At 47.4% G+C, this 23,246-nt stretch overlaps 1 protein-coding gene across 1 annotated transcript in view; it reads left to right on the top strand.

The window, feature by feature from the left end:
- Nucleotides 1–23,246, top strand: part of LOC121001848 (cadherin-9-like) — a 339,856-nt gene that overhangs the window by 154,609 nt on the left and 162,001 nt on the right. The window contains exon 4 of the mRNA XM_040433066.1: nt 475–662. Coding sequence (XP_040289000.1) covers nt 475–662 — 188 coding nt within the window. The remainder of the gene's footprint in view (nt 1–474; nt 663–23,246) is intronic.

A 23,246-nucleotide genomic window follows, 5' to 3' on the forward strand; every position in this document is an offset into this window, starting at 1 on the left:
TCTATGTGGAATTATCTGACAACATTGTAAATGGAGTGTGCTTCTTGGTGCTAACATTGAACAGTAAGTTAATTCTTGAGTTATTTGGTCAGTTTTGGCCCCGTGACTGCACAAATAAGTGGTGTGCAGTGATTCTAAGAGCGACTCCTGTCATCTGCATGTCATACTGACTTACAGTATTATTTCACTACCACAGCAGACTCCCTATTTGTGTTACTTCAAGGCAGTGTTCTACTCCACTATAAAGTCTCTCTGCAGCCAGGAAATAGCCGTTTTTTAACGTGATTCGCACAAATAAATTCAGATGAAATTTTCAATTTTTTTTTTTCCAAAAAATTTGCTCATCTCTATTATTGACCTCCTGCATTTAACTAGCATTTAGAGCATTTAAAAGAAAGATTAAAATGCCTTAGTGTTCTGATATCTTGTGTTAAGGACATTCTTCTAAAAGCACATTTTCTTTACATGTTACAGGCATCTATCAGTTTGTCACCTCGGAATCTGCTTCTATTGGAACAGAGATAGCACGAATAAAAGCTGTTGATGCAGATGTGGGTAAAAATGCTGAAATTAAATATACTATTACAGATGGAGACGCCAAAGATTTATTTGAGATCATCACAGATCAGAATACACAGGATGGAATTATAATGGTTAAAAAGGTTATTATATGTTATCCATTTTTTTAGCAATGTATGTACAGTAATGCATTCAACATGTAACATAATGCTCACTGAGGGAGAGTTCACATCACCATTTAATTTTTAATTTTTCTGATCCATCAGAAGAACAGAAAAAAACCAGTAACTCAGTATTGAGTTCCGTCCTAGGGGCTCAATACCGGAAAAAAAACTGATCAGTTTTATCCAAATGTATTCTGAATGGAGAACAATCCTTTCAGTATGCATCAGGATGTCTTCAGTTCACTCACTGTACGGTTTTTGGACTGAGAAAATACCGCAGCATGCTGCTGTATTTTCTCCGTCCAAAATTCCAGAACACTTGCCAGAATGCCGGATACGGCATTATTTTCCATTGAAATGCATTAATGCCGGATAAGGCCCCAAGTGTTCTGGAAAAACGGATCCAGTTTTGCGGTCTGCGCATGGGCAGATTTTTAAAAATGTGAAAAAGATAAGTACCGGATCCGTTTTTCCAGATAACAACCGGAGAGACGGATCTTGTATTCCAAAACATGTTTTTGTTTTGTTTTTCTGATGGATCACTAGAACAGAAAATGAAATGGTGATGTGAACTGAACTCTCCCTCAGTTATACAAATAACTATTTTGAGGCTCATAGATTGCTATGTGGTCTTATTGTACGGTGCCTCCTTATGTCTTAAATTTCATGTGGAGACATATAGATTTTTTTTTTCTTCTAGACTTATTGATATATTCTACCAGATGCCATACAATCTAATAGAACTATGAAGAGAAACTCTCCATAATATGGTTTTATATGCCTCCTTTATACCCATCTAACTGGATAGGACTGAGCTTTCAGTACATATCTGACTACATGTACAGAGCCGTCTAGTTCTCGTGCACAGTGGCTCCCTCGACCAACTGATTGCCACAGTTTTTGTTTTTACGGTGTTCCCTATGTGGTAAAACTGACCTGTTATTCACCGGATCAGTACTATTACAGTAATATCAAATTTATATAGATTTTCTTGTGCTTTAATACTGGAAAAAATAAAAAAATATATATATATTTCGCATTGTCATATTCTGACCCCCTTAACTTTTTAGTAGTATAATAAAATGTCTACAGTGCTATATATGAGATTATTTTTTGCATGGTGATCTGTAGTTTTTATTGATACCAATTTTGAGTATGTTGGACTTTTGATCACTTTTTATTTGTTTTTTTTTTGGGGGGGAAGTAAAGCTACAAAAAACTCAATTGGCCGTTTTAATTTTTTCTTTTTGTTAGGTCATTCACCATATGGCATAAATATGTTGATATTTTAATAGTACAGGCATTTTGGGGTGCATTACGATCATTTTCTAAAATTTTTCACTTATTTTTATTTTTAATATGGGGAAAGGGGAGTGATTTTTTTAATATATTTTTTAAAACTTTTTTAACTTTCTTTTTACTGTATGAAGTCCCCTTAGGCGACTTGAACATGCGATTCTTTGATTGTTTCGCCCATCAACTGCAATGAATTACGATTGCAGCCTATGATGATTCCATTGTACACTGCTCAAAAAAATAAAGGGAACACTTAAACAACACAATGTAACTCCAAGTCAATCACACTTCTGTGAAATCAAACTGTCCACTTAGGAAGCAACACTGAGTGAAAATCAATTTCACATGCTGTTGTGCAAATGGGATAGACAACAGGTGGAAATTATAGGCAATTAGCAAGACACCCCCAATAAAGGAGTGGTTCTGCAGGTGGTGATCACAGACCACTTCTCAGTTCCTATGCTTCCTGGCTGATGTTTTGGTCACTTTTGAATGCTGGCGGTGCTTTCACTCTAGTGGTAGCATGAGACAGAGTCTACAACCCACACAAGTGGCTCAGGTAGTGCAGCTTATCCAGGATGGCACATCAATGCGAGCTGTTGCAAGAAGGTTTGCTGTGTCTGTCAGCGTAGTGTCCAGAGCATGGAGGCGCTACCAGGAGACAGGCCAGTACATCAGGAGACGTGGAGGAGGCCGTAGGAGGGCAACAACCCAGCAGCAGGACTGCTACCTCCGCCTTTGTACAAGGAGGAACAGGAGGAGCACTGCCAGAGCCCTGCAAAATGACCTCCAGCAGGCCACAAATGTGCATGTGTCTGCACAAACGGTCAGAAACACCATGACTCCATGAGGGTGATATGAGGGCCCGACGTCCACAGTTGGGGGTTGTGCTTACAGCCCAACACCGTGCAGGACGTTTGGCATTTGCCAGAGAACACCAAGATTGGCAAATTTGCCACTGGCGCCCTGTGCTCTTCACAGATGAAAGCAGGTTCTCACTGAGCACATGTGACAGACGTGACAGAGTCTGGAGACGCCGTGGAGAACGTTCTGCTGCCTGCAACATCCTCCAGCATGACCGGTTTGGCATTGGGTCAGTAATGGTGTGGGGTGGCATTTCTTTGGAGGGCCGCACAGCCCTCCATGTGCTCGCCAGAGGTAGCCTGACTGCCATTAGGTACCGAGATGAGATCCTCAGACCCCTTGTGAGACCATATGCTGGTGCGGTTGGCCCTGGGTTCCTCCTAATGCAAGACAATGCTAGACCTCATGTGGCTGGAGTGTGTCAGCAGTTCCTGCAAGACGAAGGCATTGATGCTATGGACTGGCCCGCCCGTTCCCCAGACCTGAATCCAATTGAGCACATCTGGGACATCATGTCTCGCTCTATCCACCAACGTCATGTTGCACCACAGACTGTCCAGGAGTTGGCAGATGCTTTAGTCCAAGTCTGGGAGGAGATCCCTCTGGAGACCAGCCGCCACCTCATCAGGAGCATGCACAGGCATGGTAGGGAGGTCATACAGGCACGTGGAGGCCACACACACTACTGAGCCTCATTTTGACTTGTTTTAAGGACATTACATCAAAGTTGGATCAGCCTGTAGTGTGTTTTTCCACTTTAATTTTGAGTGTGACTCCAAATCCAGACCTCCATGGGTTGAAAAATTTGATTTCCATTTTTTTATTTTTGTGTAATTTTGTTGTCAGCACTTTCAACTATGTAAAGAACAAAGTATTTCAGAAGAATATTTAATTAATTCAGATCTAGGATGTGTTATTTTTGTGTTCCCTTTATTTTTTTGAGCAGTGTACTTCTATGGAGCCCTGCAATAGGCAAGGTTTCTTAGGAGCTATTGCTGTAATAGCCTCAAAACCTTCAGAGGGACTGAGGCTACAACAATGAATGAAAAGCTCTCTCTACTAAATGCCACATTTCCCGGGTATTTTCGTTAATTTTAGATTTTTAATAGGAATCACCAATTCTGAGGGCAGCATAAACTGGTGGAAAATACCTTTAAAATTGAAATTTATCACATAACCGGTATGTATACCAGTCAATAATTTGCCATGTTACGGCACCCAATAATTAACTGTGAAAAATAACTTGAAATAAAGGGGTAACCTTAAAACTTAACTTTTAATAATTAATCCAAATATAGCATATAAATAAGTTAAAACATGCATGCATCAGTGACCACGCATAGACAATAATGCTCAGAGGGCGAGTTAGAAAAACAGGAATATAATATAAGAGGGAAACAGATATGGGTCTCTTCCCCTGTAAATCCCTGTATGTAACTCTAATTTCAACCCTCTCTGCATGTCCCTGGGTGTCCCTTTTTATTGCGGCGATGACTGCTCAGCTTTGTCAGGGAAAACACACAGCAAGGGCTCACACATATGATTGCAAAGGCTCCCCCCGACACGTTTCAATGGCACTCAGCCAAATCATCCGGGGACAGATATATCCACAAACAGCAGTAGCCAAGTAATCAAGGGTTCAGGTCGCTTATTGGCTTAATAAGACAACCAAACACACAAAATAGAGGTAATGAATCACTTCAAACAAAATACTTAGCTCTCCATGTGTTGATATCCATGGCCCAGCTGCGTGTGGCAGCATTTAACTGGTAACAGATTCACATTAAGCCTTTATTAGGCTCTATACTCCTAAAACTGCAATTCTCCCAAAACAATTCCTCTATCCTGGGTAGGAAGTATTGCTTTATTTAAAAAGATTATCCTTTAGACAAAGGTGTATAGTTTTTGAAAATTTCAATCCTGAGGATAAAGCCACACATAATTCTTGGGGCACCCGGGTTAGGACCTTTAGTGAACCAACACTTAGCATCTATCCTGTGGTCAGACGGTCAATCTAATATATGGCCTCTTATCATGGTTAATTTTAAAACCCTGGGAAACCCATTTAATTTTAATTTACTATATGGCTTATTACTTAGAGATTTGAGTGTTACTCCTATTTTTTGCTCTCTTTTCTTCTTTATACAAATATGGTATTGGACACTAACCGGTTGTACTTATTTTGTTTTTTATATCTTAATGAAAAACCGGTTGACAAAAATATTTTGGATTGTACCTTTCTTGTGGGACCTACAAATTATGAATAATATCACTCTTTCAACTTTTTTCCTATTAAATGTTGCATTGTCAGGCTAGTTCATATTTAGTACACATTCTTTGAAAATTAACCAGCCTCACTTTTTTCTTTCATGATGGAATTTTTTTTGAGATTAGAGTTAACTCCTTAAGGACACAGCCTTATTTCATAGTAATACCTACAAAAATTGTTATTACTTTACATTCCCCATATGTCTACTTCATATTTGGATCATTTTGGGAATGATATTTTATATTTTGGGGATGTTACAAGGCTTAGAAGTTTGGAAGCAAATCTTGAAATGTTTCAGAAATTTTCAAAAACCCAATTTTTAGGGACCAGTTCAGGTCTGAAGTCACTTTGTGAGGCTTATATAATAGAAACCACCCAAAAATGACCCCATTCTAGAAACTACACCACTCAAGGTATTCAAAACTGATTTTACAAACTTTGTTAACCCTTTAGGTGTTCCACAAGAGTTAATGGCAAATGGAGATAACATTTCTGAATTTAGATTTTTTGGCAAATTTTCCATTTTAATCAATTTTTTCCAGTAACAAAGCAAGGGTTAATAGCCAAACAAAACTCAATATTTATTGCCCCGATTCTGTAGTTTGCAGAAACACCCCATATGTGGCCGTAAACTACTGTACGGGCACACAGTAGGGTGTAGAGGGAAAGGTGCGCCATATGGTTTTTGGAAGGCAGTTTTGCTAGACTGGTTTATTTACACCATGTCCCATTTGAAGCCCCCCTGATGCACAACTAGTGTAGAAACTCGATAAAAGTGACCCCATCTGAGAAACTAAACCCCTCAAGGTATTCAAAACTGATTTTACAAACTTTGTTAACCCTTCAGGTGTTGCACAAGAGTTATTGGCAAATGGGGATGAAATTTGAGAATTACATTTTTTTGCTGAATTTTCAATTTTAACCCATTTTTTACACTAACAAAGCAAGGGTTAACAGCCAAACAAGACTGTATCTTTATTGCCCTGACTCTGCCGTTTACAGAAACACCCCATATGTGGCCGTAAACTACTGTACGGGCACACAGTAGGGCGTTTTTGGAAGGCAGATTTTGCTGGACTGGTTTATTTACACCATGTCCCATTTGAAGCCCCCCTGATGCACCCCTAGAGTAGAAACTCCATAAAAGTGATCCCATCTAAGAAACTACACCCCTCAAGGTATTCAAAACTGATTTTAAAAACTTTGTTAACCCTTCAGGTGTTGCACAAGAGTTAATGGGAAATGGGGATGAAATTTGAGAATTTCATTTTTTTGCCAAATTTTCAATTTTAACCAATTTTTTCACTAACAAAGCACGGGTTAACAGCCAAACAAGACTGTATCTCTATTTCCATGACTCTGCGGTTTACAGAAACACCCCATATATGGCCGTACACTACTGTATGGCCACACGGCGGGGCGTAGAGGCAAAGGAGCGCCGTTTGGTTTTTGGAGGGCTGTTGATTTTTATGGAGAGGTTTATTTACACCGTGTCCTGTTTCAACCCCCCTGATGCACCCCTGGAGTAGAAACTCCCTAAAAGTGACCCCATCTAAGAAACTACACCCCTCAAGGTATTCAAAACTGATTTTACAAACTTTGTTAGCCCTTCAGGTTTTGCACAAGAGTTATTGGCAAATGTGGATGAAATTTGAAAATTTCATTTTTTTGCCAAATTTTCCATTTTAACCCATTTTTTCCACTAATAATGCAAGGGTTAACAGTCAAACAAGACTGTATCTTTATTGCCCTTACTCTGCCGTTTACAGAAACACCCCATATGTGGTCATAGACAACTGTACAGCCACATGGCGGGGCGTAGAGGGAAAGGAACACCGTTTGGTTTTTGGAGGGCTGATTTTTATGGACCAGTTTATTTACACCGTGTCCTGTTTCAACCCCCCTGATGCACCCCTGGAGTAGAAACTCCCTAAAAGTGACCCCATTTTGGAAACTACGGGATAAGATGGTGTTTTTTTTGGTACTATTTTTAGGATACATATGATTTTTGGTTGCTCTATATTACATTTTTGTGAGGTAAGGTTACCAAAAATGGAAATTCTGAAATTTCATCTCCATTTGCCATTAACTGTTGAGTAACACCTAAAAAGGCCATCAAAATCGGCCTTCCAGAAACCATGTCGGTCCTTTCCGTTTGCGCCCTGCCTTTTAGTGATACAGCAGTTTACGACCACAAATGTGGTGTTTCTGTAAACTGCAGTATCGGGGTAATAAATATTAAGTTTTGTTTGGTTGTTAACCCTTGCTTTCTTACCGGAAAAAACGGATTGAAATGGAAAAGTGCCAAAGATAGCTGTTTTGGAACAGTTTTTTTTTTTTTTTTGACCGTGTTAATCTGGGGGGTTAAGTCATGGGGTATTTTTATAGAGGAGATTTTTACGGACGCGACGATAGCTAATAAGTCTACAATTATTTTGTTTGTTTTTTAGCCGATTATCTTATGTAGGGGCTAATTTTTTGTGGGATGAGAGGACGGTTTTATTGGTACTATTTTGGGGGCTATATGTCAGGGACCCAGGGGGGGCGTTTCTCATCAGGTTCGCAGACGCGGGCATCGAGCGCAGGTGGCTCCTCCTCTTCCTGGCAGGGCATCTGGCGCTGGTGTGGCCAGTGTGCATGCGCGGGTCGGGCGCCGGGTGCGTGCGCGCGGTACACAAGCCGCGCGCGTGCGCGGGGATACGAGCGTAGTGCGCACGCGCCATTCCAGGTCACAGGTGCTACTCAGGCTGGGGGAGGACTTCAGCCTTCACCGCTGCCCACAGCCTTATGATTGGATTCTGACTAGGAAGCTTCCTGGTTGCCTGGCAACCAGGGGGGGCGTTCATGGGTTCAAGGTGTACTTAAAACCGGTCAGAGCCTTGACTCATTGCTGAGTTATTCTACCTTATTGTGAACACCCAGCTCTTTCCTGTGAATCCGTTGTTTATTCTGACTTCCCGGCTACCGACTCTTTGCCTGGTCCTTTGACTACGACTCCTGCTGCCAGCCACGACCCGGAACTGGACCTGACTACCCGATTGGATTACCCTTTTGTACTCCGCTATTTTTGGAATTATTTTGTCCCTGCCAAGGGTTCCACACTTGACCCACTTTTCCAGCCTTGACATAATAACTCAGCCTGACGCTGCTCTCCCTTTCTACTTGGAAACAGATGCATCAGAAAAAGCCGTTGGGGCAGTTCTCTCCCAAAGACAAGGGGAGAAAAAAGTCCTACATCCAGTGGCATTCTACTCCCGCAAGTTAACCAAGGTGGAACGCAACTACGATGTGGGCGAGAGGGATCTACTGGCCATAAAGAACCCGCTAGAGGAATGGCGGCATCTGCTGGAGGGAGCCAAGCACCCGGTAACCGTCTATACCGATCACCGTAACCTAGAATATCTTTGTACTGCTAAGAGGTTACGGCCCCGGCAAGCCAGGTGGGCCCTCTTCTTTTCTCGTTTCACCCTCCAGATAACGTATCATCCTGGATCAAAGAACGGGAAGGCCGATACCCTTTCTCGTCTTCACGACTCCGATACCATCTTTACGCCTCCAGGAACCATCCTTCCAAGTACCTACTTTCTGGCCACACAACACTCGTTACTCGAAGAGATCCGACAAGCCAGCATGACCGTACCGTCTGAAGCAGCACACCTGCCACAAAGGCAGGGCTTACGTTACCATCAGGGAAAGATCTACGTGCCTACCTCCCATCGGGTGCCGATCCTGCAGCATCATCACGACCACCCAACGGCAGGTCACCGAGGAGTACGCAATACTTTGGAGTGCATGCAGAGGCAGTTCTGGTGGCCTTCCCTAGCGGCGGATGTACGGTCCTTTGTGGGCTCATGTACTGTCTGCGCCATGCACAAAAGAACCCACACCCAGCCAGTTGGCCTACTACAACCTCTACCCGTGGCAACGGTGCCCTGGAGGGACTTTGCCATGGACTTCGTGGTGGACTTACCTCCTTCACAAGGCCACACTACGATCTTGGTCGTAGTAGATAGATGCACTAAGATGGCCCACTTTATCCCAACTACCGGCCTTCCAACGGCCCAACGTACCTCCAAATTATTCCTACAGCACGTGTTCCGCCTACATGGACTCCCCTCCTCTATTGTGTCTGATCGGGGTTCGCAGTTCACCTCCCGTTTTTGGAGCCAATTTTGCCGCTGCCTCAACATCACCCGCAACCTGTCCTCTGCTTATCATCCCCAGTCCAACGGCCAGACGGAGAGGACGAATCAGACCTTGGAGCAGTACCTCCGCTGCTATTCGTCATACCTACAGGACAACTGGGTGGACCTTCTCCCTCTGGTAGAATATGCGTACAACCAACAGCAGCATGCCTCTACAGGACTTTCTCCCTTTTATGCGAATTACGGGTACCATCCATCGACGCTTCCAGACCTTCCTGTAGACATTCCCGTACCTGAGGTGGCTCAGCGCCTCCGTCGTCTCCGGGGTTTGCTACGTATCCTAGTGCGGAAGCTCCACACTACCCAGCAACAGCAAAAAACTCAGGCCGATCGGAGATGCACCGAAAGTACAGAAGCGGGGATAGGGTATAGTTATCCTCTCAGCACATCAAACTGACCTGCCCGTCAAGGAAATTGGGCCCTCGCTATTTGGGACAATTCACCATCTCCTCAATGGTCAACGACGTTGCGGCGAGATTAAACCTGCCTGTCTCATTTAACATCCATCCGGTGTTTCATGTATCACTACTGAAACCCTACCGTGCTAACACCCTTGCGGGCAGAGTGCCGGTGCCGCCTACTCCCATTCAGGTGGATAATGATGATGAATATGAAGTCCAGGGAATCCTGGACTCCCGCAGGCGCCGTGGAGTCTTGGAATACCTTGTCCACTGGAAGGGATATGGGCCAGAGGAGCGTTACTGGGAGCCAGCAGGTAACCTTCATGCAGACGCCAAAGTCCGTACATTCCATCGGGCCCATCCTGATCGGCCTTCCCAGGTTCGCGTCCGGCGGCCGCTCCTTGGTGGGGGGATCTGTCAGGGACCCAGGGGGGCTGTTTCTCATCAGGTTCGCAGACGTGGGCATCGGGTGCAGGTGGCTCCCCCTCTTCCTGGCAGGGCATCTGGCGCTGGTGTGGTCAGTGCGCATGTGCGGGTTGGGCGCCGAGTGCGCGTGCGCGGTACACAAACCGCGCGTGCGCAGGGATACGAGCGTAGTGCGCACGCGCCATTTCGGGTCACAGATGCTACTCAGGCTGGGGGAGGACTTCAGCTTTCACCGCTGCTCACAGCCTTATGATTGGCTTCTGACTAGGAAGCTTCCTGGTTGCCTGGCAACCAGGGAGGGCGGTCCTGGGTTCAAGGTGTACTTAAAGCCAGTCAGAGCCTTGACTCATTGCTGAGTTATTTTACCTTAGGCTGGTTTCACACGGGCGTTGGGGATTGGGGCCGGATGCGTTCAGAGTGCGTTCAGTGAAACTCGCACTATTTTGCAAGCAAGTTCAGTCAGTTTTGTCTGCGGTTGCGTTTAGTTGTTCAGTTTTTGCCGCGCGCGTGCAATGCGTTTTGATGCGTTTTTCACGCGCGTAATAAAAAACTGAATGTTTACAAACAACATCTCCTAGCAACCATCAGTGAAAAACGCATTGCACCCGCACTTGCTTCCGGATGCAATGCGTTTTTCACTGAAGACCCATTCACTTCTATGGGGCCAGGGCTGCGTGAAAAACGCAGAATATAGAACATGCTGCGATTTTCACGCAACGCAGAACTAATGCGTGAAAAACAACGCTCATGTATACAGACCCATTGAAATTAATGGGTCAGGATTCAGTGCGGGTGCTATGCGTTCACGTCACGCATTGCACCCGCGCGGAAAACTCGCTCGTGTGAAAGGGACCTTATGGTGAACACCCAGCTTTTTCCTGTGAATCCGTAGTTTATTCTGACTTCCCGGCTACCGACTCTTTGCCTGGTCCTTTGACTACGACTCCTGCTGCCCGCCACGACCCGGAACTGGACCTGACTACCCGATTGGATTACCCTTTTGTACTCCGCTGTTTTTGGAATTATTTCGTTCCTGCCAAGGGGTTCCACAACTGACTCACTACTCCAGCCTTGACACTATATGACTTTTTGATCGCTTGCTATTAAAATTTTTGTTGTGTAAGGTGACAAAAAAAGTTCTTTTTTTGCACCTTTTTTTTGGAACATGTTAATCTGGGGGGTTAGGTCATGGGGTATTTTTATAGAGGAGATTATTACTGACGCGGTGATACCTAATTTGTATACTTTTTTAAAATTATTTTATTTTTTACCATTTTTTTTGGTGTCTCAAGTCTGAGATCCGATAGTCAGTGCTAAATTGGGATATAAATTTGCATGGAAGTGTGGTACTCCCTGAAGCAACTGTCAATGCAGAAGCCCGAATGATCGGGGCACGTGTCGCACTGAGTAGTGGTGTCCTTCCGTATCCCCCTCCTGCGACACACTCTGCACTTTTTTTGGGTTCGCCCTTCTTTCCAGTACGGGGGACCACACCTGGAAAGTGTTAGCCAGGGACGATCCGGGCGCCTCCAGTTCCCGAGGTACTCCGGCCTGCTCTTTCCAAGTCCGAAAAGATCAGGGCCTTGAGGACTGCCTCATAGAACTGAAGGAATGTCCCTGTGTTGCCAGCGCTCCGGGACAGCACAAAAGAGTTGTACAAGGCAACCTGCACCAAGTAGACCGCAACTTTTTTGTACCATGCCCGGGTTTTGCGCATGACGTTATATGGCTTGAGGACTTGATCAGAGAGATCAACTCCTCCCATATACTGATTGTAGTCGACGATACAATCGGGCTTGAGGACCGTTGCTGCAGTACCTCGCACAGGGACAGGGGTGATGTCGTTACCATGAATTGTGGACAGTACAAGGACATGTGTCTTGTCCTGATATCTGACCAGCAACAGGTTTCCAGTGGTAAGGGCACGGGTCTCACCCCTGGGAATAGGTACCTGGAGGGGGTGGGCAGGGAGGCCGCGTTGATTTTTCCGCACGGTCCCACAAGCGGACGTGGATCTGGCGGCGAGGGACTGGAAAAAGGGGATACTAGTATAAATGTTATCCACGTACAGGTGGTAACCCTTATCCAGCAGTCTGTGCATAAGGTCCCAACAAGTTTCCCGCTAACACCCAGAGTGGGGGGACATTCTGGGGGTTGAATACGGGAATCTTGCCCCTCGTACACACAAAACTTGTAAGTGTACCCTGAGGTACTCTCACAAAGTTTGTACAGCTTCACGCCATACCTCGCCCGCTTTGAGGGAACATACTGACGGAAAATGAGACTCATCAACCGCGACCTCCCTTCCAGGTACATAGGCCTGTACAAATTTGGCCCCAAAGTGATCGATGACCGGCTGTATCTTATACAGACGGTCATAGGCAGGATCACCTTGTGGGGGACATCCTGCATTATCTGAATAATGCAGGCATTTCCGAATGGCCTCAAACCGGGTATGTGTCAAGGCTGTACTGTAAAGTGGGGTCTGGTAGAGGACGTCCCCACTCCAGTAATGCCTGACACTAGGTTTCTTGACTAGGCCCATGTGCAGCACGAGGCCCCAAAATGTCCTCATCTCGGCTGCACTGACCGGGGTCCAGCCACCGGGCAAGCCAAAAAGGATCCCGGGTGTTGAGCAATGAACTGTTGGGCATACAGGTTCATCTGCTCCACCATTAGATTTACCAGTTGGTCACTGAAAAAAAGACAAAAAAAGTCAAATTCAGTGAAGCCCACTGTGGAAATCTGGATTCCTGATTGGCCTACAAACTCAGGAATCACAGGCTCAAATCGCTCTGGGGTACACCAGACAAGTTCACCGGCAGGGGGCTCCGGTGGATTTAACTGGTGGGCCGGAAAACTAGTACGAGCCCCAGAGCTGCTCGTACTAGTGTGGGCCACAGGGTCCCTAGCATGGCGGTCCCCTTGCTCCACCTGGCGGCGTACCTGCCGCCTTGGGGGCTCATCATCATCGGTAGATGAGGAGGAGGAGGCGGATGACAACAGGAAAGTGGTGTCATCCTCGTCCTCACTAGGACTCTCGGACTCAGAGGCAAGCTGGGCGTATGCCTCAACGGCCAAGAACATCCGGCGGGCCATAGGGGAGTGTGTGTCTGCGTGTGTGTGTGTCCATGTAAATCTTTATTCAGTGTGCGTGTGTGTGGGGGCACTGGTGTTCACGTACTTATCCCTAAAAAAAAAAAAAAAAAAAGCCAATCTAAAAAAAAGGGGAAAAATGTGAAAAAAAATGTAAAAAAATTTCTAAACCGCTGCTCAACCGTCCGAAGTTGTTCAGCGGTGGGGTGTGTGGTGCGCTAACAGTGGCCGGACGCTAAGAGTGCCGGCCACAGTCAGCGTACGCACAGATCGAGTCCTGGGGGCAAGGATGGGTGCTGGGGCACAGATGGGGTTGCGATCCACACTTGCAGGCAGCGCTCCTCTCTTCTCGGGCTCCGGACACAAAAGGAGGAGGAGAGGAGCACTGCTATCATTTGAATCTCCCGCCGGCCCGCCCTCCTACCAATCAGAGGCGATCCTGAGAGGTGATGTCACCATCACCACTCAGGATCGCAGGATGGTGATTGGTGGGGTAAAATCACACCACCGATCACCATCCTGTTCCGGGTTATCGGGTCCTCAGAGACCCGAATAACCCGGAAACGCAGCAAACCGCAGATCTGAATTGACCTGTGATTTGCTGCGATCGCCTTCACGGGTGGGGGGGGGGGGTCACAGGACCCCCTGGCGCATTTGCCCCAGGTGCCTGCTCAATGATTTGAGCAGGCACCGGGTTCCGATCACCGCCCGCCGCGCGGGAGTGATTGAAAATACACAGGGCTTACAGGTACGCCCTGTGTCCTTAAGTACCAGGACATAAGGGCGTACCTGTACGCCCTGTGTCCGGAAGAGGTTAAGCAACAATACTATCATGCTGTTTAACGTCTCTGGTTAGGAAACTGGATCATGTGTTCCTTTATTTAGCCTTTTTATGCTATAAAAATATGACTGCTAAGGCAGAAGTACCTGGAACCATCTCCCTTAGTTTTGAATTAATCCTCTTTTCTGTGTAATTTTCAGATTTTTTTCCCCTTAACACCTTAAGGACCTTGCTAGTGTTGAAAGAGCATTAAAGTGCTTGGGTGTTCGGGTCGGACAGCTGGGGATGCTCTGGTGCTCTACCGAGCACCTGTGCACAATGGAAGTCAATAGGAGAATCCGAGCATTAAACCAGGCACCCCCTGCTCTGAAGATAGGAGGGTGTCTGGTTCATAAGAAAAGGTCAGAAATTGATGGAAACACCACTGAAATGGTTCAGGAACTGCATGGGGAGGATGCATCTTGGACTCCCAGGTCACTGCTGGGAACGATGTTGTCCGAGGAGTACACCACTTTTACAGACTGACAATAATACGCACAAAACCAAAGATAAAATAGATTTTAGAGGAAATATTGTTACATATCATTTTTTCTATATATTCACGTGTATATAAAGTGCAAGTGCTGCCAAAAATTACACGGAAGAGGCACTCCGATACAACCTGTATGTCACATAATGGAGGGCCTCATTCACATTGTGGTACAATTGTTCAGGTAGTTGGACTCCTACACTCATAAAGCCTATGGACTAAGTTAAAGGGCTTCCAAAAATTACAAGGAACCGGCACTCCAATACACCCTTTATTACACATAAAGGAGGGCATCATACACCCTTGAAAAATGATGATTGCTGGTCCCTCAAAAACATTAGGAGCAAGGGCCTACTGGTGACCCTCTAAAACATTATGGGTAAGGGCCTGCTGCTGAGCTGACCATCTAAAACATTAGGGATGAGGGTCTGCTGCAGAGCTCAGTCTCTAAAACATTAGGGGCAAGTGCCTGCTGCTGATCTGAGCATCGAAAAAATTATAGGCGAGTGCCTGATGCTTAGCTAACCATTGAAAATATTATGGGCGAGGGCCTGCTGGTGATATGACCCTGTAAAACATTATGGGCAAGGGCCTACAGATGATCTGACCCACTAAAAGATTGTACGTGAGGGCCTGCTGGTGAGCTAATCCTCTAAAAGATTACATGCAAGGGCCTGCAGGTGAGCTGACCCTCTAAAAGATTGTAGGTGAGGGCCCGCTGGATAGATGACCCTCAAAAGATTGTAGGTGAGGCCCTGCTGGTGAGCTGAGCTCTAAAACATTATATACGAGGGCCTACAGGTGAGCTCACCCTCTAAAAGATTGCAGGTGAGGGCCTGCTGGTGAGCTGACCCTCTAAAACATTATATGCAAGGGCCTGCTGGTGAGCTAGACCTCTAAAACATTACATGCGAGGGCCTGCAGGTGAGCTGACCCTCAAAAAGATTGTAGGTGAGGGCCTGCTGGTGAGCTGACCCTCTAAAACATTATATGCAAGGGCCTGCAGGTGAACTGACCCTCTAAAAGATTGTAGGTGAGGGTCTGCTGGTGAGCTGAAACTCTAAAACATTATATGCCAGGGCCTGCTGGTGAGCTGACCCTCTAAAATATTGTAGGTGAGGGCCTGCTGGTGAGCTGACCATCTAAAAGATTGTAGGTGAGGGTCTGCTGGTGAACTGGCCCTGTAAAACATTATGGTTAAGGGTCTGCAGGTGACCTGACCCTTCTAAAAGATTGTAGGTGAGGGCCTGCTGGTGAGCTGACCCTCTAAAACATTATATGTGAAGACCTGCAGGTGAGCTAACCCTCTACAACATTAGGAGCAAGGACAGCCTAATAAGCATGTTGATATGATGGATAAGGAGGCGGAGGAGGATGAAAAAAGGAAGATTGAACCATATAACCTTTATTGTGGTGGAAGGGGTGCATGGGAATACAGTGTATTAAGTTCATTATAAAAAAAATAACTAATTTAAAGTGCCTTTATGTTCAGCCGCTTTCCTCTGGCGGAGTAAATAAGTCAGGGGCAATCCAGGCCTTGTTCATTTTTATAGGAGTCAACCTGTCAGCATTTTCAATTGACAGGCGGATGCGCTTATCAGTTATTATGCCCCCAGATGCACTAAATACCCGCTCTGACAAAATGCTGGTGGCAGGGCAGGCCAGCACCTCCAAGGTGTAGAGCGCCAGTTCGTGCTACGTGTCCAGCTTGTACACCCAGTAGTTGTAAGGCACAGAGGGATCATTGAGGATGCTGACACGGTCTGCTACATACTCCTTCACTAGGGATGAGCGAACCCGAACTGTATAGTTCGGGTTCGTACCGAATTTTCGGGTGTCCGTGACACGGACCCGAACCCGAACATTTTCGTAAAAGTCCGGGTTCGGGTTCGGTGTTCGACGCTTTCTTGGCGCTTTTTGAAAGGCTGCAAAGCAGCCAATCAACAAGCGTCATACTACTTGCCCCAAGAGGCCATCACAGCCTTGCCTACTATTGGCATGGCTGTGATTGGCCAGTGCAGCATGTGACCCAGCCTCTATATAAGCTTGGGTCTTGTAGCGCTGCACGTCACTCTGCTGATTCAAGCATAGGGAGAGGTTGCAGATGCGACGTTAGGGCGAGATTAGGCAGATTAACTCCTCCAAAAGACTTCATTCTGTGATCGATCTGCAGCTGTGGATCATTGAAGTGCTCATATCGACTTGCTCACTTTTTTGAGGCTGCCCAGAGCGTTTTTAGATCATTTTTTTCTGGGGTGATCGGCGGCCATTTTGTGGCTTGTGGTGCGCCAGCACAAGCTATCACCAAGTGTATTTAACCATCAATAGTGTGGTTATTTTGTGCTATATCCTACATCAGCTGCAGGTTGAGCCTGTGTCACCGAAGTGCATTTAACCATCAACAGTCTGGTTATTTTTTGGCCATATACTACATCAGCTGCAGGCTGAGCCTGTGTCACCGAAGTGCATTTAACCATCAACAGTGTGGTTATTTTTTGGCCATATACTACATCTGGTGCAGGCTGAGCCTGTGTCACCCAAGTGCATTTAACCATCAATAGTGTGGTTATTTTTTGGCCATATACTACATCAGGGGCAAGTTGAGCCTGTCACCCAGCGCCTAAAAAATAGACCTGACATTTCTATTCAACCAAATTTGTACTGTTTTAGCTGGTCAAGTTATTTGTAGTGACCGTAAAAGCACACTTTTTGTTCTGGGTTGAAAAACTATTCCCAAATTTACCATTCTCAAAATAACTAGTTTCTGCAATATGAGGCCTACTTGAAATCTATCCCAAAAAAGATTATCTTACATTAAAGGTGCTGATAGTGTCATTCAGAAAAACCTAAGACACACGCTACCGTGCAGATAGAAGTCTAATTCTGTGATTAAACCTATACCTGTCACACAGCGCAAAAAAAAAACAGGCCTCACATTTCTATTCAACCAAATCTGTACTGTTTTAGCTGGTCAAGTTATTTGTAGTGACCGTAAAAGCACACTTTTTGTTCTGGGTTGAAAAACTATTCCCAAATTTGCCATTCTCAAAATTGTGGTGAACGGGAATAATGAGGAAAACATCTAATAAGGGACGCGGACGTGGACATGGTGGTGTTAGTGGACCCTCTGGTGCTGGGAGAGGACGTGGCCGTTCTGCCACAGCCACACGTCCTAGTGAACCAACTAACTCAGGTCCCAGTAGCCAGCAGAATTTACAGCGATATTTGGTGGGGCCCAATGCCGTACTAAGGATGGTAAGGCCTGAGCAGGTACAGGCATTAGTCAATTGGGTGGCCGACAGTGGATCCAGCACGTTCACATTATCTCCCACCCAGTCTTCTGCAGAAAGCGCACAGATGGCGCATGAAAACCAAGCCCATCGGTCTGTCACATCACCCCCATGCATATCAGGGAAACTGTCTGAGCCTCAAGTTATGCAGCAGTCTCTTATGCTGTTTGAAGACTCTGCTGCCAGAGTTTCCCAAGGGCATCCACCTAGCCCTTCCCCAGGGGTGGAAGAGATAGAATGCACTAACGCACAACCACTTATTTTTCCTGATGATGAGGACATGGGAATACCACCTCAGCACGTCTCTGATGATGACGAAACACAGGTGCCAACTGCTGCGTCTTTCTGCAGTGTGCAGACTGAACAGGAGGTCAGGGATCAAGATTGGGTGGAAGACAATGCAGGGGACGATGAGGTCCTAGACCCCACATGGAATGAATGGTCGTGCCACTGACTTTCACAGTTCGGAGGAAGAGGCAGTGGTGAGACCGAGCCAACAGCGTGGCAAAAGAGGGAGCAGTGGGCAAAATCAGAACACCCGCCGCCAAGAGACTCCGCCTGCTACTGACCGCCGCCATCTGGGACCGAGCACCCCAAAGGCAGCTTCAAGGAGTTCCCTGGCATGGCACTTCTTCAAACAATGTGCTGACGACAAGACCCGAGTGGTTTGCACGCTGTGCCATCAGAGCCTGAAGCGAGGCATTAACGTTCTGAACCTTAGCACAACCTGCATGACCAGGCACCTGCATGCAAAGCATGAACTGCAGTGGAGTAAACACCTTAAAAACAAGGAACTCACTCAGACTCCCCCTGCTACCTCTTCTGCTGCTGCCGCCTAGGCCTCTTCTGCTGCTGCCGCCGCCTCGGCCTCTTCTGCTGCTGCTGCCGCCGCCTTGGCCTCTTCCTCTGGAGGAACGTTGGCACCTGCCGCCCAGCAAACATGGGATGTACCACCAACACCACCACCTGCGTCACCAATCATCTCAACCATGTCACACGGCAGCGTTCAGCTCTCCATCTCACAAACATTTGAGAGAAAGCGTAAATTCCCACCTAGCCACCCTCGATCCCTGGCCCTGAATGCCAGTATTACTAAACTACTGGCCTATGAAATGCTGTCATTTAGGCTGGTGGACACAGACAGCTTCAATCAGCTCATGTCGCTTGCTGTCCCACAGTATGTTGTTCCCAGCCGCCACTACTTCTCCAAGAGAGCCGTGCCTTCCCTGCACAACCAAGTGTCCGATAAAATCAAGTGTGCACTGCGCAACGCCATCTGTGGCAAGGTCCACCTAACCACAGATACGTGGACCAGTAAGCACGGCCAGGGACGCTATATCTCCCTAACTGCACACTGGGTAAATGTAGTGGCGGCTGAACCCCAGGCGGAGAGCTGTTTGGCGCACGTCCTTCCGCCGCCAAGGATCGCAGGGCAACATTCTTTGCCTCCTGTCTCCTCCTCCTCCTACTCAGCTTCCTCCTCCTCTTCTTCCACCTGCTCATCCAGTCAGCCACACACCTTCACCACCAACTTCAGCACAGCCCGAGGTAAACGTCAGCAGGCCGTTCTGAAACTCATATGTTTGGGGGACAGGCCCCACACCGCACAGGAGTTGTGGGGGGGTATAGAACAACAGACCGACGAGTGGTTGCTGCCGGTGAGCCTCAAGCCCGGCCTGGTGGTGTGCGATAATGTGCGAAATCTCGTTGCAGCTCTGGGACTAGCCGGTTTGACGCACTTCCTTTGCCTGGCGCATGTGCTGAATTTGGTGGTGCAGAAGTTCATTCGCAACTACCCCGACATGTCAGAGCTGCTGCATAAAGTGCGGGCCGTCTGTTCGCGCTTCCGGCGTTCACACCCTGCCGCTGCTCGCCTGTCTGTGCTACAGCGTAACTTTGGCCTTCCCGCTCACCGCCTCATATGCGACGTATCCACCAGGTGGAACTCCACCTTGCATATGCTGGACAGACTGTGCGAGCAGCAGCAGGCCATAGTGGAATTTCAGCTGCAGCACGCACGGGCCAGTCGCACTGCGGATTAGACACGCTTCACCACCAATGACTGGGCCTCCATGCGAGACCTGTGTGCCCTGTTGCGTTGTTTCGAGTACTCCACCAACATGGCCAGTGGCGATGACGCCATTATCAGCGTTACAATACCACTTCTATGTCTCCTTGAGAAAACACTTAGGGCGAATATGGAAGAGGAGGTGGCCCAGGAGGAAGAGGAGGAAGAGGGGTCATTTTTAGCACTTTCAGGCCAGTCTCTTCGAAGTGATTTAGAGGGAGGTTTTTTGCAACACCAGAGGCCAGGTACAAATGTGGCCAGACAGGGCCCACTACTGGAGGACGAGGAGGACGAGGATGAGGAGGAGGTGGAGGAGGATGAGGATGAAGCATGTTCACAGCGGGGTGGCACCCAAAGCAGCTCGGGCCCATCACTGGTGCGTGGCTGGGGGGAAACACAGGACGATGACGATACACCTCCCACAGAGGACAGCTTGTCCTTACCTCTGGGCAGCCTGGCATACATGAGCGACTACATGCTGCAGTGCCTGCGCAACGACAGCAGAGTTGCCCACATTTTAACGTGTGCGGACTACTGGGTTGCCACCCTGCTGGATCCCCGGTACAAAGACAATGTGCCCACCTTACTTCCTACACTGGAGCGTGATAGGAAGATGCGCGAGTACAAGCGCACGTTGGTAGACGCGCTACTGAGAGCATTCCCAAATGTCACAGGGGAACCAGTGGAAGCCCAAGGCGAAGGCAGAGGAGGAGCAAGAGGTCGCCAACGCAGCTGTGTCACGCCCAGCTCCTCTGAGGGCAGGGTTAGCATGGCAGAGATGTGGAAAAGTTTTGTCAACACGCCACAGCTAACGGCACCACCACCTGATACGGAACGTGTTAGCAGGAGGCAACATTTCACTAACATGGTGGAACAGTACCTGTGCACACCCCTCCACGTACTGACTGATGGTTCGGCCCCATTCAACTTCTGGGTCTCCAAATTGTCCACGTGGCCAGAGCTAGCCTTTTATGCCTTGGAGGTGCTGGCCTGCCCGGCGGCCAGCGTTTTGTCTGAACGTGTATTCAGCACGGCAGGGGGCGTCATTACAGAGAAACGCAGCCGCCTGTCTACAGCCAATGTGGACAAGCTGACGTTCATAAAAATGAACCAGGCATGGATCCCACAGGACCTGTCCATCCCTTGTGCAGATTAGATATTAACTACCTCCCCTTAACAATATATTATTCTACTCCAGGGCACTTCCTCATTCAATACTATTTTTAATTTCATTTTACCATTATATTGCGGGGCAACCCAAAGTTTAATGAACCTCTCCTCTGTCTGGGTGCCGGGGCCTAAATGTGTGACAGTGGCCTGTTCCAGTGGTGGGTGACGTGAAGCCTGATTCTCTGCTATGACATGAAGACTTATTCTGTGCTGACATGAAGCCAGATTCTCTGTTACGCGACCTCTCTCCTCTGCCTGGGTGCCTGGGCCTAAATATGTGACAGTGGCCTGTTCCAGTGGTGGGTGACGTGAAGCCTGATTCTCTGCTATGACATGAAGACAGATTCTGTGCTGACATAAGGCCAGATTCTCTGTTACGGGACCTCTCTTCTCTGTCTGGGTGCCGGGGCCTAAATATGTGACAGTGGCCTGTTCCAGTGGTGGGTGACGTGAAGCCTGATTCTCTGCTATGACATGAAGACAGATTCTGTGCTGACATAAGGCCAGATTCTCTGTTACGGGACCTCTCTCCTCTGCCTGGGTGCCTGGGCCTAAATATGTGACAGTGGCCTGTTCCAGTGGTGGGTGACGTAAAGCCTGATTCTCTGCTATGACATGAAGACAGATTCTGTGCTGACATAAGGCCAGATTCTCTGTTACGGGACCTCTCTCCTCTGCCTGGGTGCCTGGGCCTAAATATGTGACAGTGGCCTGTTCCAGTGGTGGGTGACGTGAAGCCTGATTCTCTGCTATGACATGAAGACTGATTCTGCGCTGACATAAGGGCAGATTCTCTGTTACGGGACCTCTCTCCTCTGCCTGGGTGCCTGGGCCTAAATATGTGACAGTGGCCTGTTCCAGTGGTGGGTGACGTGAAGCCTGATTTTCTGCTATGACATGAAGACTGATTCTGCGCTGACATAAGGCCAGATTCTCTGTTACGGGACCTCTCTCCTCTGTCTGGGTGGCGGGGCCTAAATATGTGACAGTGGCCTGTTCAAGTGGTGGGTGACGTGAAGCCTGATTCTCTGCTATGACATGAAGACAGATTCTGTGCTGACATAAGGCCAGATTCTCTGTTACGGGACCTCTCTCCTCTGTCTGGGTGCCGGGGCCTAAATATGTGACAGTGGCCTGTTCCAGTGGTGGGTGACGTGAAGCCTGATTCTCTGCTATGACATGAAGACTGATTCTGCGCTGACATGAAGCCAGATTCTCTGCTATGGCATGAAGAGACTGATTCTCTGCTGACATGAAGCCAGATTCTTTGCTATGGCATGAAGAGACTGATTCTCTGCTGACGTGAAGCCAGATTCTCTGCTATGGGACCTCTGTCCAATTGATATTGGTTAATTTTTATTTTTTTTATTTTTATTTTAATTCATTTCCCTATCCACATTTGTTTGCAGGGGATTTACCTACATGTTGCTGCCTTTTGCAGCCCTCTAGCTCTTTCCTGGGCTGTTTTACAGCCTTTTTAGTGCCCAAAAGTTCGGGTCCCCATTGACTTCAATGGGGTTCGGGTTCGGGACGAAGTTCGGGTCGGGTTTGGATCCCGAACCCGAACATTTCCGGGAAGTTCGGCCGAACTTCTTGAACCCGAACATCCAGGTGTTCGCTCAACTCTATCCTTCACTATCTTCCAAAATTTTTCCCTCCTTATGACACTAGGCCGCTCATCATGCTCATGATGCACAACACTCGGTGAGCTGGCAATTGCTGCAGAGTTGCCAGAGTGGCAGAAGGTGTCGATAACTTATGGAAATGGGCACACATGCAGAGCACCTTCACTATTAGATCAGGCAAATCGGGGTAGGTTTTGAGAAACCGCTGAACCACTAGGTTGAACATGTGGGCTAGGCATGATATGTGTGCGAGCTTTCCGAGCTCCAAAGCCGCCACCAAGTTACAGCCATTATCAGACACAACTATGCCTGGTTATAGGTTGAGTGGCGAGAGCCACAACTCAGTATGGTCCCTTATCCCCTGCCACAGCTTTGCGGTGGTGTGCTGTTTGTCACCTAAGCAGATCAGTTTTAGCTTGGACTGTTGCCGCTTCCCCACTGCAGTGCTACACTGCTTCCAGCTACTGACTGATGGCTGACTGGTGCTGCAAGATGATAATTCAGAGGTGGAAGTGGAGGAGAAGACGGAAGAGGAGAAGGTGG

This window comes from Bufo bufo, chromosome 5, assembly GCF_905171765.1.
Source record: "Bufo bufo chromosome 5, aBufBuf1.1, whole genome shotgun sequence".
NCBI lineage: Eukaryota > Metazoa > Chordata > Amphibia > Anura > Bufonidae > Bufo > Bufo bufo.